The sequence below is a fragment of the Lissotriton helveticus genome, chromosome 6, assembly GCF_964261635.1.
Source record: "Lissotriton helveticus chromosome 6, aLisHel1.1, whole genome shotgun sequence".
Classification (NCBI taxonomy): Eukaryota; Metazoa; Chordata; class Amphibia; order Caudata; family Salamandridae; genus Lissotriton; species Lissotriton helveticus.
This window is the reverse complement of record NC_136067.1, coordinates 1,717,190,846-1,717,209,360: the sequence shown is the minus strand read 5'-3', so window position 1 is coordinate 1,717,209,360 and position 18,515 is coordinate 1,717,190,846. Positions and strand designations below refer to the sequence as shown.

Below are 18,515 nucleotides of genomic sequence, written 5' to 3'. Positions count from 1 at the left end.
CTGACCCTAATGAAACCAAACAACGTTTCCAAAGCTGCCTGGTACAAGTTAAGGAATGGATGACCATCAATCACCTTCAACTAAATGACAGTAAGTCAGAAATTATGCTGTTCGGCAATGCGGCAGAACAGTGGACGGATGACTGGTGGCCAACCAGTCTGGACACTTGCCCAGTACTACCTAAGAATTCAACTCGTAATCTGGGCTTCCTGATGGATAATAAATTGTCTATGAATAGTCAAATAAATAACATCATTGGTACTTGCTTCGGACTAATGCATAGTCTGAGGAAAATTTTCAAGTGGATCCCTATTCTGTCTCGAAAACCCTTAGTCCAAGGCCTAATAATAAATAGGATGGACTACGGGAACGGGAACACCACCTGAGGAGACTTCAAGTTCTCCAGAATACTGCAGCTCGAATGGTTCTTAACCTCCCGCGCAAAACCTCCTCTGCTGCCTGTTTAAGAAGCCTACATTGGCTGCCGGTAAAAAAGCGCATCCTTTTTAAAATATTATGCCTGGTCCACAGACAACTGTATGAAATAGGTCCTAAATACTGGTCCAAAAAACTCAGATGGTATCAGCCACACAGGGAACTCAGATCCAGAAACAAACTCCTACTGGCACCTTTAAGAATACGAACCTCCAGAAATGGCGGTCGAGCATTTTCGTTTCTCGCCCCGGCCGCATGGAACAAAATGCCTTTCCATCTCCGCAACTCCCCCGATCACGGTTGTTTCCGCAAGGGACTAAAGACTTGGCTTTTTGCAAATTAACTACGTCCTTTAAAGTCAGAGACTGCTGCAAGCGCCATGAGACTCCCTAGGATGTGATTTGCGCGGTGTGCCATAATAGTTAGTCCACTGGCCAGATGACTGCTCACAGCTTTCCTTGAACAATTGACCCAAACTGAAAGATTTTGTTTTTTCCTGGCAGAGGATGGGGGAAGAAATTTCCTTAAGGTAATTAACTGTCTCTCCTTGATAAGCACTGACAGAATGATACTTATAAGACATGGGGCAGGCAAGCAGACCTTTGGCTCCAATCAATATGTAGTGGGGTTCTTTGGCGTTTTGAGGAAGGAAACCATGCCTGGGTGTGCAGAGCCTTGCTCAGACAGACTGAACATTTCTTATGTGTCTTCAAGCTTCCATTTTGGAAATTTGCAGAATGCTTTCAAAAGGTTTGGACAGTGTGAGAAATGTTCCCTGAAAGTGCCAGTTGAGGTCATGGGATGAGGTGGTATCACCTTCTAGAACTCTCCCATTACACTTATAAACCCCTGCATAGAAAAGACTATTGGAAAAGAAGAGGAGCAATAGAAGTAGAATGCAGGACCCAATCCCATGGCTAAACAATTTACTGGAGTAGAAGTGCCATCTGTAGCAGAATGAAACCAGCCCTTTTGCAAATGGTCTCATAGGGCCAAAGACATCCTAATTTAGGAGTCCCACTCATGAGCGAGCTTTGTTCCACTCTCAGCAGGTCCCCTGGGGGCTTTGTGGCTGATGGATATAGAAAGTGTTCACCACAACCAGCAGTTTTAGGAGAATCCACTAGGCAGCCTGTGAGCTGTGGATTCACCTGGGAGACCAAGAGTTTGTCATACTATTAACCCAATTATTCTAACCAGAGGAGGCAGAACTACTTGAAAGTTTACTCTGCGGGGGGGCAAATAGGTTACCACCTCCTTCACTGAGTAGGTGAAATCTGAATGTTTTATAACCACATTCATGCATACTTCTGCGACTCACGATTCGGAAGGGACGCCCTATTTTGCGAGTTGGTAATAGGGTATAGACTCACAAGACAGGGTTAGTACATGTGAAAATGTTACTTAGCGGACACAATCATTGAATTCTCTGTTTACGACTGCTAAAACCTTTTGTACATCTGGCCCATAGTCTGGTCGATCTTTCAAGAAAGCCTTTATATGACGGGAACACTGTGCATCCAAAGTCAAATTATATTCTTCCTGGCTGTAAGAAATCATCCAGTGGTGCCTCAGGAAATCAGTATTAGTATTTCATGCTGTAAAGCTTGTCTAAGGGAAATTTATACTGGAATATGGGAATTGAGTACATCGAATAAAACGTCCCAGCATTGAGAAATGTCAATAAATATGCATGTGTTTGCCTTTTTGATTTCGATATCTGTTATATTTTGTTAGGAATTTAATTTCAGAGCCTGGCAAAGCTGCAATCAGATACAAGGCTCTCTAGGTCTTGAATGATATCCAAGAAGGTTCATCTCAGGGCCTGAGATAACAAATGTTTTAAAACTTCTTGATCTCTGTATTGTAAATAGTGGGTTCTCCAACACATGCTCTATACTTTAATAACATACTAAGCGTGTCTAGAAACAATAACACTTTCTTTTATCTCGCTTAGGAAAAGTTGATGTCAGAAAGAAAAATTCCAATTCTTCAGAATCAGCTGGAGGAGTACAAGACCATCCTATGTCAGCTACAGGCTCAGAAGGTTAAGCTGCACACAGAGGTATGCAACTCTTGAATCAGATCTCCCGCCCACCTGTTGAGGTGTCACAGGAGTGCACTTTCTTATTCTACAAGCACAGGCAAATCACTTTATTTCAATGCCTTTATTTGGATAGGATTGTATACTAGTAGGACTCTGTGAAACGCTAGCAAGGTTCATCCACATTTCGGTGATTTTGCTGTCCACAGTTTGACTTTTTTGATGAATAGAAGAATGGATCAGGATTTTACTTTTCATTGGATCACAGAGCCTGTTTAATCTCAATGAGTATATTATTTATGGTAGATAATTTGAGAACAGACAGATTTGGGTATATTCATGCTCATCCCCTTGTCACCCACATTAAAGGGGCCAGGCAGTAAGGGATGTCACAAAACATTTCAAAACCTAACTTTCATCATCAAACAGAGAAACATTGTAGAATGGGTATAGTTGATGATGGATGACTCGTTAAAGAAAAAACTGCCTATTTTCTCTACACTGGATGATCCAGGTTTCTTCCTTTACTTATAATGAGTCAGCTATGATGCAGCCTAAACATGTGGTTATATTTGGCCATATTTAAAATAAGCCTGCTTAACCCTGGCAGAATATTGTGCCATCTACATGACTCACTATTATATAAGGGATAATGTGCCCCCTGACATACATTATAAGGATACTGCAAGTTACTGATGCATTCTATAGACATATCAAGGAACAAGGCTGAAGGTCACATTCCTTTAAAGGTTATGGAACTTTGAGGTGACTTGCAATATCCTTATCATGTATGCAGGAGGTACTTTATCACATGTAATAGATGGCCAAACCATCACCTTTGCCACAAACCACTGAAAAATTTGGAGCATAGCCATTTCATATGAAAGAGTGAGCATGTTTGCAAACATGACGAATATAAAATAAAGCCTCTAGTAAAAAATCAAACACATCAAAAACCTGTTAGGTACTTGTTGCAAACATATATTAGAAACAGTTTAAAACAAGTGAGTTTTAAAAAAACAAAGCTGCAGTATTGTTTTTATTTTAAAGGTTTTATACAGCGCTGGCTAAACCCGGAGGTATCAGAGCGCTTTACACGAGCATCAGATCATAGTTACAGGTTACATCGTTACAAAGGTTAAACAGTTATTAGAGCATGGCAACATAGTTACATGTAAGGTCAAGATAAACAATAAGCACACATACGAAAAGGGAAAAGCAAGCAAGGGGAAAGATTCAGGGGAGAAGGGCAGGAGCTGGGGAAGTAGACAGGTAATGAAGGCGGGAAAGAGGAGGGGAGGGTGATGGACATCGCATGGAAAGAGGAGGGGAAGGGCAAAGGGGACACAAACCGGTAGACGAGTCAAAGCAACGCCAAAGTCCAGTAAGCTGTGATCCCAGGGGAAGTGGTATCACTTCCCTATCTCTGCAGCGGGAGGCTCCCTTTACACAGTGGACTCTCTCAGAGGGGTCTCTGAGACTCCAAGGCCTGCATACTGGATCCTTCCCCAAAAAGGGGAGAGGGAGTGCTTTGGCAAGGGGTGGCATACCAGTAGCGTTCCGTCCATTGGGGCGTAGGGGCGTAGCCCCACTAAGCCCGTAGCCCCACTAAAATTATTTTTATTTTAGTGAAATAAAAATTGATCGCGAGCGTTACAGGAGACAGTGACACTTGACTTTTCCGGAGTGCGCAGGGGGAGGGGTTGGGGGGTGGGCTGGGCCTGTTGCAGCTTGAGTGACAGTCCACTCAGCTGCAGCAGTACTGCGCAAGCGAATTTCAGGGTAGCACCTAGCGCAAGCATGCGCAGATGCAGCCCCTGCTGAAGTTCCCCTTCGAGCGAGTACCAGGGGGCGGGCCGCAGCCCCGGGGTTTCAAAGGGAGAAAGGGCGAGCAGTCTGGTGCCCCCCTAGCCGCCAGGATTGGCTGGTCCAGTGCAGGACAGTCCCCCCTAGCCGCCAGGATTGGCTGGTCCAGTGCAGGACAGTCCCCCCTAGCCGCCAGGATTGGCTGGTCCAGTGCAGGCCAATCACTGTCTGACTTTGACTCCCGCCGCTGTGACGTGTAGCCTGGCATCCTGCAGCAGACCGTGTGTGACTCCCCCCGCCTCACCGTCGTCACAGTACAGTACAGGTAAGCAAAGTTTACATTTTGTCTCTTTCCATGTTGTGTACTGTGTATATTAAATACTTCATCTGCCAGCCTCAGCCTGGGGTTTCAGGACAAACACCCGTGGCCCGTTCACACCACAGGCCGGTAAGGAAGTCTCGGCGATCAGACTGCCTGCCTGTGACAGTGTTCCAGAGTCAAAACCGCCCTTTGCAGATTAACCAAATGCACACGTTTACCTTTCTTTCAGGTAGCAGGCACCCTGGCCCAAAGGTTTGTTTCTTGGTCAGCAGTCTGCCCCTTCCAACCAAGCCACCACATAACTTCTTCAATACTGAACCCATACACAGCAAATGTACATTATTTGATACACATCGGTCATTTAAACGCCTCTTCAGGCATGCAGTTTTGTAATTTACAAAGCTACGCTGCAGCTGCTCTGTTGAGTTAAACCAAGAGCGCTCTGGTTTTGTCCATCTCGGTTGTACATGGGGCACAAACTGAAATTGACATTTAAGTCTGCTTATCATTCATCAATTTTAAACAGAATTACAAAACTACTTCCGCTCAATGACCAGGACGATTCATTGGGTTCACCGAATGCAGCTGAAAATACTATTGATACAAATGCTGAATCCGTTTATAAGCTATACATACAGTAAAAAACAATACCTTGAGCCTTATTCGGGCTGTTAACAATCATTAGTCCTCTCCAAGGCAGCCTCAGGTGAAAACATTTCCCAGCCATGCCATTTGCAGTCGTCATATTTGAAAATATGTTTCTTCCTCATCAGTAAACGTTAGGAACAGGTTACCGTTTCAAGTACTTTATCCCACCTTCCCATGAGACTTTTCTCGTGGCAAACAGATTCTTCTCTAAGGCCTTTGTCCAGGCAGCAGCAAAGAACCAGCGAACGCTCAATCCGAGTGTCATTGAAAGTATTTCTGTAAAACACTATTAGTGTTTCATTGTTTCACTTTTAAGCGCTTGGAAGCCTCCCAAATGTCGTGGACCACGGGTCTGAAAACTAAGCGAAACAGCCCTGCACGGCTTGTTCTGGAGCCTGCAGTCACCAGGTGCACAGTGGTGAAAGTCAGTGCGGAAAATCACCTCAGGGCTCAGGCAGCTGTGCACAAAGTCACGAGCACCGGCTTTAGTCAATCACCGACGATCATTAACTCTGCTTGGGGACAGCACGCGCACAGGCAAATGCAATATGATTTCTGTTTAAACGAAGTGCCACTCTTACCCAGGGGAGCTGCGAGAAAAAACTCAGCTACTTATTTACAAATGGAGATTATCAGACAAGCGTACGAAGCGAGCCTTCCTTGTCAAGATCAGTTTAGGGGAATTATCCCCTTCCTATTGTTTACAATGAATGTTATTTACATAGGGACAAATGGCTGAATGTAAAGCCCGTTGTGTGAAATTTACGTAATTGTGTGAAATTTCAGGGAACTTCTTCGAAATTATGCCTATTTAAATTTTTTTAAATCAATGTTTTAATGGTATACGCTAGCGTGAAATATGCCCTCGTATCTATTTTCGAAGACACATTTATTTCATGATAAAAAAAATACAGCGAGAAAGACGCAGGCGACAGCTGCTTATGGTCTAGCAATTCACGTTATTCCAGTGTTCGCTGTAAAGTTCTGCCACGAACTGCATGTAATTATAAGACATGGTGTAATGGTATAATTTTGGCAAGTTTACCTAATAGGCATAAGGCGAAATTGCTGAATTTAAGTCAGCGTGATCTAAATTTCGCCCAGGCCTAGCATTTTGCATAAAGTGCAATAGGCTGTAGAGAACGACCAATATCCCCATTCAGCTACTCGAGTCTCCATTTGCTCCTCGAGTCTCTATGTTCTATTGCATATATCCGAGTTGTCTACAGTGTGTGGTGCCATAATCATACCACCCGTCAAACATACTCAAATACTTCTATAACCACTTATGCAAAGAGAAAGTTTTTAATAGAGTGGAGGTGTTACAGCGGGTTTAGCTCCTATTCGTCAAAACGTGATAGAGTTAAAAGTTCTCCCCTAAAATGTTGTACTTGGTGGCAAATGGCCCACTTGACCGTTGAGTTTGTTATTTGAAGCTCAAGTATAGCTGTTACTATGCATATACCTCCTCCAGGCCACAGCCACAAGCTACTTTAATCCTGAATTGAATAATGTCTCACTTCCAGGCCTCGGGAGGTCGACCCATGTTCTAACATGGATTTCTGTAGAATAGTACTAGTACTACAGTCATTAAGTGTGGATATCCTCAGCTTCACAGCACAGGCCACCCCACCCCACTTCAACTGATGCATTTCAAATTCAGAATGTATGCCTTTTAACGTGAAGTTGGGAAACCTTTTTGCCAAACTAAAGTATGAGCAAGTCGTGCCCCTCAGATCTCGCCCACTTTGACCTCTGCTCTTCGTGAACAGCTTGCCTAGGCGCAAATAATTATCAATGCAGAACTTTTGCGAGAAAACATGTATATCATATGTGTTTTGTATGCATTCCTTGTACATCTCTGTGATTGTGTGTTTATGTTTATGAATGAATCTGCGTAGGTATGCATGCAAAGTGAATGCGCATAGGTACCGGTGCTGACAGTTTGTATAAATGCATGTGGACTTCTCGTTCAAACTGCAGTTTGAGTTTTGCACAGATCGTGCATCACTGATCGGTAGTGCATAGCTTTTCACGGTTATAATATGATTGTGACTATCCATGTGTAGTGTGGGGTTTTCAGATATAGTTGGAACACAGATGTATACGCAAAGGGTATCAATGTATGGAGGGCGTATGAATCATGCACATAGTATACATGTTTGAGAGTATAGATGTCAGTGTTTAGGTTTGAGTTGGTATTTAGGCTACTGTTTATTCATGTATTGGTGTTATCTGTTAATTTGCTCGGGAATGTGTATTCTTGAAAAACACAGTTCTAGTTTGTGCATGTCGAAGTATGCGTGACTGTGCATGGAAAGAGGAAGGTGTTGTAAATCATGTACCTACGTGTCAATTCAACAATTGTCCTCATGCGTCCATGAAATGGTTTATTGAGGGATTGTTGTGGACCATTCTTTGCAACTCTGCGAACTGAGTAATAGGTGTCCAAGAATGGGAATAATCGCCATGTAATGTTGGGGTAATGGCTTATGTAATTAAAGCTGATCTTTGTATAAATGCTGCCTTAAAAGGCCTTTGCGTTGCTCTTTCTTCTGTAGTGCTTTGAAGTAACATTTGACAGACCCCCCAGGATATTGTGTAGTACCACAAGCGAATTCGAAACGGGTTTATGGCCAGGTCTGCATCTTTGGTTTTAACTGTTTTCCTCTTTGGAGTGATATGCTAGTTATTACCTGCTCTTGATGTGTGCACGACTGTCCCCAATTTTGTGGTATTGGGGTCTAGTTCGGTCTAATTACAAACAACTTGTTTATTCAAAGTTTTTTTTAGAAATCTGAAGAGGTCGCGTCAGTGCGCTTCACATAAAACATAGCGCCAAGGACAACCGGAGGAGCTTTAAAAGAAATCTTTACAGTACTGATGTGTGTCACAGCACTGCCTGGCATCGAGGCATGGTGCTTACAACATACATGTGCCAGGCATGCATGGTCGGGGGGTCATGCCAGCAGGAGAAGGACGGGTGCCACCTAGCCCTAGACACAACTCGCAGAGGTGGGTTCCGGGGTTCCTGGGGGAGGGAGGGGGGTCTTTCAATCCGATTCTGGGGAGTTCTGGACGGTTTTAGCCGTCTCACTGATGGCTTGGTCTGTACTGTGACTGTCTGAGCTTGTGAGATTCTGAACTTGGGGTTCGAGATGCAGGAATGTCTGCTCCTAAGGCCTCTGCCCTCCCGAGAGGGTGAACAGCTCAGACAGGTAAGTGCCTGTGCCATCCTGTGGTAAAGGAAAATCCTTCCACAACTCTAGGCTCCTACACTGTCCAAAGACATGCCCCAGGGGTTGGTAACCCTGACGGATGACTCACTTCACATTGGCCACTTACTGCCTACAGAAGGAATTCGGAGGTTTAGGTGTGGCTACACCTCCCTGTCCTTAGCACTTTGGTGCAACTTGTGAGTTCTTGCTCGGTGACTGACATAGGCAACCTACGCTATATTCTACCAACTGATCACTACTCTGAGGCCCACGGTATCAATCTCAATTAAAGCTGCATCTCGCGACTAGGTGACCTCAGGAGAGGGGGTAAAATCGTTACTTTTGCCCATTTACAAGAACATTACAAAATGGCGCCCACTGAACTGTTTCACTATATACAGATTAAACACGCACTGGTGGCGGTCATTCCACGTGATACGACTCTCCCAGAGGCCTCCTCATTAGAGGACAGACGCCTGACGGAGTATATAGATAAACAAGCATTTGCAATGCAATAGGTCTCGCATTAGGAAAGTTTGAGCTATTGGTATTGTAAATGACAAATTTTTTATTTATGTGTTGGTTTTGAAAATAGCGAAATTAATAGGTTTGTCATTTACAATGCCAATAGTTTTAACTTTCGCAAATGTGACACCTAGAGCATTTGTAATGCAATATGTGTTGTATTTACGTGACTTAGATGTATTGATATTACAAATAGCAATGGCTTTTAATTTTTTTTATAATTAATACGTTATTAAAAGTTATTGTAATTTATAATGGCAATAGCTTAAACTTTTGTAAATAACTTTTGTGAAGGTTATGTTCAGTGTATTTTATTGTGACACAAATACAAGAACAGAAGTGAAATATTAACATCTTTTGGTGACATTTGTAATATAGCTTGAAACATTGAGAGAACATATTTGAACCAGTTGTTGTTGAATGGTTGCACAGATTGATGCTGTGGTGGCACTTGAGTCTTCGTTACCTGGTGGCGCCTTAGTTTGCAGCTCTGCGGCATTACTCAGGCCAGGAGTAAACGCCCCAGCACCCAGGCCAGGAGTAAACGCCCCAGCTCGTCTGCTGCAGCTTTGGCAGACTTGTCAGACCGCATGAAATTTATATGTAAATAATTAAGGGAGAGGTGCTTTGGTGGAGCCCCTTCACTCGTTTTTTGGTCCAGTCTACAATTACAATACATAAATACAGATTTCTAAGTATGCTTTCACCAAATTAGCTTGTTGTTTTCACAAGGTTTAAAACACCTGTGCCCTGTAAATGGTTTGAAATAAAGGAGATGAAAGAAGTTAATTTGTTCGTTGTGTTTTGCTCGGCCCATCACTAAATAAGTTTTCCATGCGCTCTGCTCCCTTAATTATCACACTGAATGAGTTGCTATTTTTATCATGTGGCTGAACCTGTAATCTATGTGTAGCAAAGGGGTGCTATGCTGTTGGAAACCTTGCTGAAGCTGATAAGCTGGAGGGTACTTTTAATGCCAATATCGGAGTCTGTAATAGGACGGAATGTATGAAGCTCTGTGGTTATACTGAATAAGCAGCTACCTATGTTATGCCATCTATTAATGTAATAATTGCACTTTCACAATTGCTTTATTAACCTTCCTGCTTTCTCAAATTTGCTTGAACATGCACGATTTGCCCCTTTTAACTATCTGGAGACCCTTGTGGTTGTTTAAAGATTTAAGATCAGCCTGTAACTCAGTCTTGAGCTGGGTGGGTGACCTCGATTACAAAGTGGCTGTGCCAGATGTCCCATTATGACCCCTTTTGCCTGTCTCCCCTTCAGACGCAGAGGGCATAAAACTGGGGGGTGCTCAACCCTGCCAGAAAACTGAGGGGTGACCCTAAGAGTACAGCTGCCATCCAATCAGGGGTGGGATGCTTTGGTGTGCTGGTCTGGTTTTCTGGGTGCATTGGCTCAAGTTTTTCCCATGTAATTGATTGGGTGTCTTGGTAAGTTGCTTTTATCTGAATGTCTGACTTATGACTGCGCATTCCTTTCAGTGTGCACTTGCTTCAGTTTACTTTTTGAGTCACTGTCTAGTTTGCTGGATGTATTGCTTTCATTTTTCTTTCATTAAACTGTTTGACTTGCTTGGTGCTTTTATGTTGGTGCCTGCATGCTGAAGTGTACTCTTCTTCAGTTTAAATGTATGTGACTGGCCTGTTGACTAGCACCCTGCTTTCAAAGTGAAGGTTCACAGGTACACACTTGCTTTAGTTTACTTTTGTATGGTTGACTGCATGCACTGTTTTGCTGGATGCATTGCTTTAAGTTACTACTTGATGCATTGCTTTCAGTTTGCTTTCAAGTAATTGACTCTCATTTTCCTAATGCTTTGTGAAGGCTGTTTCCCAACTGCTGTGCAACTTCTTCTACTCTTAGAGCTGAGATTTTCATGAAAGTCTTATAGTCTGAATTCAGCACCTGAGCGTAATAGGACGAAATGTATGAAGCTCTGTGGTTATATTGAATAAGCAGCTACCTATGCTATGCCATCTATTAATGTAATAACTGCACTTTCACAATTGCTTTATTAACCTTCCTGCTTTCTCAAATTAGCTTGAAAATGCACGATTTGTCTTTTTTTTTTCCAAAAATTTCTTGGGGGGGGGGTAATCCCCCCAACCCCCCTTTTGGGGTTCGGCCTCGCTCGCTGCGCTCGCTCGCTACGGTGATGTATGCAAATCACTTTGCGCCCCACCACTTTGAAATGTCACCCACCGCCCCTGTGGCATACCATACCTCAGGTGTGAGTGGCTCTCTTGGTGCAGTGAACTCTCTCAGCGAGTGTAAATATTGGATCTTTCCCCAACAAGGGGAGAAGGAGTGCTTAGTCAAAGGGCACAAAGGGCAGGGGGCTAGGCAGACCAGCAGGTAAGGTGAGACATTCAGGGGAGAGTGGATAGGAGCTAGGAGCTAGGGAGGTAGTCAAAGGGAGAAAGAGTACTAAATGGGAACAAATTCAATTAATGAGTTATTATATAGCGCTGGCTAGACCCGATGGAATCAGAACGCTTTACATGAGGGACAATAATGTTGCAAATTACATCAGTTAAAAGTTACATAAGTATCAAGAAAAGCATTTAAAGAACATAGGGGACAAGGTGAATGGAGCAGGAAGGTTAAGGGGATAGGGTAAAGGGGTAGGAGGAAGACAGGACGTAGAGACGAGGGGAAAATAGTTACAAAAGATACCAGAAAAAACTTTTTAGGAACATAAAAGAAAAGGAAAATGGGGTGAGGAATGGAAAGGGGGTGAGGGCAAAAGGGGTAGTGTATAGATACAGCGGAGAGACGAAGGGAAGGTTTGTCCAAGGTCCGGCTTGGTAGATGACGGCCGAGGGGAAATCCCCGGCCCTTCTCCTATATCAGGCAGCTCCACCGGGCATCGGTCAAATGGCTAGGTCTCGACAGAAAAACATTAAAGGGGAAAAGGGCGAGAAGAAGGGAGCGTAGAGGGGGAAGGGGGTGGGGTGAAAGGGTAGGAGGGGGAAACGACAGAGAGACTAAGGAAAGTCTTCCCAAAAATCGGCTGGGTAGGTGACGGCTGCGGGGGAATCCACAACCCATCTCCTCTTCAGCTAACAGGTAGCTCCACCGGACATCGGTCAAATAGCAGGGTCTCTATGATCGAGGGAAGGTTCAGAGTACATGTCCAGGAGGGAGAGCAGGATCAAGGTCAGGTGAGGGATGTGGTTAAGCTTAGGATGCTGACCAGTTCTATTGTCCGGGAGCGTTAGAGCATTGTGGAGAGACCAACTGAGGCTGCCAACTTGAGGTCAGGCTGGGGGGTTGAGACCTTGGTGTTAAGTTCAGTCGGTCCCCAAAATTCACAAAGCATAGGGGGTGTACTCTATGCCGAGAAGCGGCAGGAGGACAGGGCCAGTGTCCGCATGTCTTCAGAGGGGTGAGTGGCAGGTCTGGCGTGGCGTCTCCAGAGTCATTCTGCAATAATCAGAGAGCCCTCCTGTTCTGCAGCCCCATCAAGCATACCAGCTCCTCGCGTACATAATTACATCAAAGAAGCCGGTAAGACGGACCCCACAATACACATGTAGCTGCCATTTTAGGGTTAGGTCACGGAAATAGAAGTTAGCTGCAAAGTCCATCTTTTGGTTATAATGAATTAAGTGACCTCTTAACAGTGTGAAAATACAAATGTTTACACGCTAGAGCTGCATCGAACGTTACCACTGCGGGCAACAAAGCTTCCTCGTCTTCATGGAACCATCATCTTAGGGTCAGGCAACATTTTTTAATAATTTCACCAAGTGGGTAATGTCAGTCTCTCTGGGGAGCGCTACACTTATGCCCCTCGCGCTGCAATAACAGGGGAAACACACACGCCCGGTCTTCATTACATATCCCCACTATAAACAGATCACCTATCTCAACTTTGAATTCACGGCCACCATTTTAAGGTCAGGCCTCGTCACGAAGGGAGCACTGCAAAGTCTAAGAATATTGGCATAATTATCTCACCGGAAGGTGTATCTGGGCAAATGCTTGCGAATCAGGTGCTTGAGTAAACTTTCATGGGCAAAGATGTTGTCGTCTGCACTGCCCCACTATGCTGCTGTCCTAGCCTGGGGGACTGCCTCTGCCTGCCCCTCCAGACAGAGTTCCTCTCGGCCTAGGGACAGGTTCTCTTCCACGACTGCTGCCTCGCGGTCCCGAGATCCGACAAGGCCTCTTCGCCGCACCTCTTAATGCGGTACTCCCGCTGTCATTGGCACCTCTCCGCGCCACTCCCCACGCCAAAGGTCCGTTGAGCCTCTACCAGCACCAATGCCTTTTAGCGCCGGTATGGCAGTAAAATTCTTCCTTCTCCAGCTCCTTATGGCGGCCTCCGCACAGCCCCAGTCACAGCTGCTCTAAGAAGTGCAAAAATAAACATTTTCTGTCTACTTGTCATTGTAAGTTATTAAAATAGAGCATTAAAATGAAAAGCAAAGTGTTCTTTTGTTATTTTAAACACTGCCTCAACTATGCTTTGTCACCTGACCTGCCTTTCACCTTGGGTGCTGCCCCGCAGGAAACGTGACACCAGCACTCAACTGTAATAACTTATAATAGTCGAGCTCTGGCATCTTTCTTTATAGTGCATCACTAGTCATTAATTTTAAAGAAATTAGAGATGTCATTTTTACAGAAATTACGGAATGCCATGTACTATAGACAAATTACAGAGGCTCCAAACAAACTACCTGTCTATTCCAATGCATTGTTTGTTTTTCAGTCCATGAGAAGTTTCCATGATGCCGCTATATAATGAGCATAGCGGCTGTTCTGATCAATACCATGTACCGTTTGCTGGAACTTTGAGGGGAATAAAATGACTATACATTATCTGTTGTGTTTACATACAGGTACAGAGACACACCTTCATAAATGGTAAAGGTTTAATGTGCAGCTAAAAGTCCTGTTAGCTCTCACCCAACGGGAAGCCAGGCAGTATGGTTTGTCCTTCTTGAACAGAGCTCAGAATCTAGCCCTTAAGTCCCTTGATTACTTTAAATAATTTCTTCCTTTCTAAATCAGGATGATTCAGCTAGTAATGAGTTAATCTTTACTGATATAGATATACCATTTATTCATGTACTTACTCTGCAGTTTCCCTAAAAATGCACCAACTTGCTGAAGATCATACATTATCACTAGTTTGGTAAATTACATAAATCAATTCCAATGGTGCGCCTTCAGCACCGGCAATACAGACCTTGGAAATGGGCAATGCCACAACTTTGTCAGATAGATGAAAATGTTACCGGATGGAATATACTTAATGTCACTGTGGACAGCCCACAGTAGCACTTGGCGGACCTGTAATTATCCTCAGTGCCCGATATAGGATACCAACAAGAGGACTGTACAATGCACTCCATCTTTATGTATCACTACAGATTTAAAATTGGTAAGTACCCACATGTGGAGGAGATGTGTAGACTTACACTCTATAACACCCTGGCTTGTGTGTGGGCCCACTTCAATACAGCTTTCTAACCCCACACATTGAACCAACTTTTCTCATATATACCATGATAGCACTAACACCCTTATATACATACACCCAAAATGTTTGATGGATTTGTTGAAAATCGGAGCACTTCCTGATCCTATTCGGGTAGAAAGGGAAATGTAAATGAGAAGCTACTTACTTAGCAATCGAACATTGTTTATGGCCTTTCAAAGAGTTTAGCAAGCACCATATAAATACCAACAAAATAAAATATGGCACTGTATCCAAATATTACAAAAAGTACAGTGCAAAATAAAGTCAAACAAAGTACACAATTTGAAGACCACAATAGGGTTCAATGATGCCAAGAAAACTTTGGGAAAAATAAGCCTTAACCTGTTCGGTGCCATGGATGTAACGGTTACGTCCATTAGTTCAGCAGCGCAGGTGTACAATGAATGTAACAGTTACGTCCTCTGCATACCACTGCATAATCCCTCTGCTGAAAACAGCAGAGGGATTCCCTTTTTTTTGGGCCTCAGATGGTGAGGAAGAGTTTCCCCAACATTCTGAGATATTTTTTTTTACTGTTATGATGATAGCGTGCATTATGTCATCACATTGAAAGTGAAACTGAAATGAGCCAATTAGCTTCTTTCAGTGTCAGTGCTTTAGTGCTTGTGGGGCTATCCCAGCCTGTAATTTAAATGCTGCTTGTGTGCTGCAGCATAGATTGTGTCACTGTTTCGACTTGACAGTTAAACTAATTGCCAAACCTAAAACTTCCCTGTCATTTCATACAAGTCAAGCATAAGGTAGGCCCTAGGTAGCCCTAAGGACATACCCCCAGATTCATCAATATCCCGTTTTGCGAGTCCTTAATAGCGATTTTTAAGGAATCCCTATTAAAGACTCTCAAAACGGGATGTGGAAATCGCAATATTTTTTGCGATTTCTACTGCCTCCTTATTTGCGATTCGGTAATTGCTAATCGCAAATAAGGAATGGCTTTCCCATTCATTCCTATGAGCCTAAAGGCCCATAGGAATGAATGGGGAGTCATTCCTTATTTGCAATTAGCAATTAGCGAATCGCAAATAAGGAAGCGATTTCAAGGGTGCCAGGGTGTCCAAAGGACACCCTGTAGCACCCCTGAAATGGTCATGTACACTGGTGATGCGCACACACATGTCCAAAGGACATGTGTGTGTAACATACAACTTAGAAAAATGCACTAACGTGCATTTTTCCAAGTTTTCGCTATTTACCACGTAGTTATACTTCACGGTAAATAGCGGCCCCAGATTGCGAATTCGCAATTTTCACATGGTTCATGAATTGCATTTAAGGAATCGCAAATTGAGATTCCTTAAATGCAATTAATCGCAATTTAGCGATTTCTAGATTTGCGATTTTTGCATTTGGGATGATGAATCCCAAATGCAAAAATAGCGCTCGCAAAGGGCCAGATTCTCAGAATCTGGCCCTTTGCGAGCCGATTTTACATTGATGAATCTGGCTGAATGTGCATATTAAAAGGGAGGACATGCACTTTTATGTTCTGCTTGTCCTGGTAGTGACAAACAGCCTATTTCGTTTTTCACTACTGTGGGGCCTACTCCTCTAATAGGTTAACATTGGGAATTACTTCAGAGAGGAGTAGTTGTTTCATGTTTCACATGTTTGGAATTGTAATGATAAGTCCTACTTACTGGTGAAGTGGGATTTATCTTACTATTTTAAAAATGGCACGATTGGAAAGTTAATTTCTCTGCACTTACTGCTCTGTGTGCCTGACAGCCTGTCTCCAATACATGGGTGGGTGACAGTTACACCTTGTGCATTCCCTCCAGACAACCACAACACTGGACGGATAAGTGTGTCTGAATACCCATCTTCATACATCTGCATTTTGATGACTTTGGCTGGGCAGAATGGAAGAGAGGGACTAACAATTCACTTGAATTGGTAGTGTCCTGTTCCCACACATAGAACTGATTCACCCCCCCCCCATAGATAGCCTGGCAGACAGGACTGTGCTGACAGGGGAACTTGTGCACTTCAGAGAGCTGCTATGAAGTCATCCCCAAATCAAAGGCACTGATGTGTATAAGTGCCGGGTCTCTGAGCCTCTTAAATCAAACACTTCTGGATTAAGAGGGTGAACACAGGTTATATTTTAGTGTGTATCTAGCATACCCTGACTGGAATTGTGGCTCCTGCTTGGACAGGGTTCATACCTTTGACAACCAGAAACCAGATTTCTAAAAACAGTCCTGAAGCAAAGGATTCCTAGAGCACATTCGTAGAACAGAAATATATATTCATCTGTGTGACTCCCCTGTTTCTGTATTTGCAGACTATATTTCTCCTTGTAGAAAGACCTTCATCTGTAAAAATACATGTAGCATTTTGGAGCACAATGCAACGTGACCACCCCCGGGCTTATCGATACCAAGGGCATTGGTAACTCCAGTTGTGAGCCCCATTAAGACAAATGTGCCACTTGCAATATTGGCCTTAGAATTGCTGTCAAAATGCAACAGTAGGATTTAGCAATGGGTCACCTACCCCATATTTATGGGGGAGAAATAGTGAATCTTGGAAGTAGAGATCACTCGTTTATGGTAGCGCCATGCTTCAGCATGCCTGTACTCTTCCTATCAAAGGGCGAAGGTACACACATGTGAAAGGAAGTATAGAAAACCTATACATACTACCTTTCAATATTTCTGTTTCAATAGTTTGTCTTCAAGCCTTAGTGTGCAGTGTTAAACTACTGTTTTGACCTGGCAAAAAAAAACTTTCCCCAGGTCTAAATCCTCCTTTTTAAAACATATCAGTCACCCGTGCTTTTAAGTTTTACATGTCCTGGTAGTGAAGAGCTCTTAAATTAAATTTTTACTACTGCAAGGCTTACCTCCTGCATAGGATAACATTGGGTTTCATTATTACATTTAAGAAGAGGTAACTTTGAATTGGGGGTAGGTCGAATTTGGTGTCTAAAGAAATGTAATTACAATTCTGAAAATGGCATGTTTAGCTAGTTTGAACTGCTTTGTCCTAACCATTTGGTGTCTGCAGCCTGTTTCTGGGTCACATTACTAGCAGTAGCTGGCAGTTGGACTTGGTGTATTGCTCCCAGACAGTGAGACAAAGGGGGGCTAGGTGCTGGGAGTATGGGCCACTCTGAATTAACGAGGGGGAGTAGTTGTCACTTACCACACTTGCCCATCACAAAGGCTCTTTCCGAGAACTCTCACAAAGGGTTTTACACTGGTATTTTGTGACCCCAGGCAAGCTGGGACCAAGCAAGAAGTAAGGGAATGTATGATGTTACATCGCGGTCTTCACACTGCGATACATTTACAACACAGTCATTAAGACGCAACGACTTGTGGTGGAGGGCACTGGACTTAGGAATAGTATATAGTATATAGTAGTATATATTTACAATTCCAACTCCAGCCTACGTAAAAGTAGGGAAGGTGTTGGAATAGTAAATCATAGTATTCCTTAGTGTATAGTGCCATCCAGCGCAAGTCGTTGTAACGACTTGCGTTGCAATGTCCATGTTGTAAACGTATTATGCTGTGAAGACCGCAATGTAACAGATGTCTCCCGAAGAAAGGGCATGTCTGACACCTTCTCCTACTTTAAAATGGTCACCAGGTATAAATATTGGATCCTTAGACTCAGCTTTCATTACACATCTGGACCTGTGGGGAAACTCGAAAGAAGGTCTGCTGTGCTGCTCTGGAAGAATGACTGCCACTATGCTACCCTGCTGCCCTGCTTCCTGAGTGAAGGACTGGGCCTGTTTCGTAAACCCAGGACCACCTGAGTGAGTCCAAGGGCTAGTTGGATGGCCTCCTGACCAGAGTCTCAGGGACAAAAGGCTCCAACCACCCTGAACCTAGTTGGACTCTGCCAGCTGTAAGTCATAGCCTCCCAAGTTGTGCCACTCCAGTTGTGGACCCTTGGAACTGAGCCTTAACCCCTTCCATGCTCATGACGGAACGGTTCCGTCATCAGCGTTGGTGCTCCGGTGCT

The 18,515-nt window shown here is 43.7% G+C and overlaps 1 protein-coding gene across 1 annotated transcript in view; it reads left to right on the top strand.

The window, feature by feature from the left end:
* BFSP1 (beaded filament structural protein 1) overlaps positions 1 to 18,515 on the top strand; it is a 245,556-nt gene that overhangs the window by 124,777 nt on the left and 102,264 nt on the right. Inside the window, exon 5 of the mRNA XM_078647091.1 lies at positions 2,393 to 2,500. Within this exon, the coding sequence (XP_078503217.1) occupies positions 2,393 to 2,500 (108 nt within the window). The remainder of the gene's footprint in view (positions 1 to 2,392; positions 2,501 to 18,515) is intronic.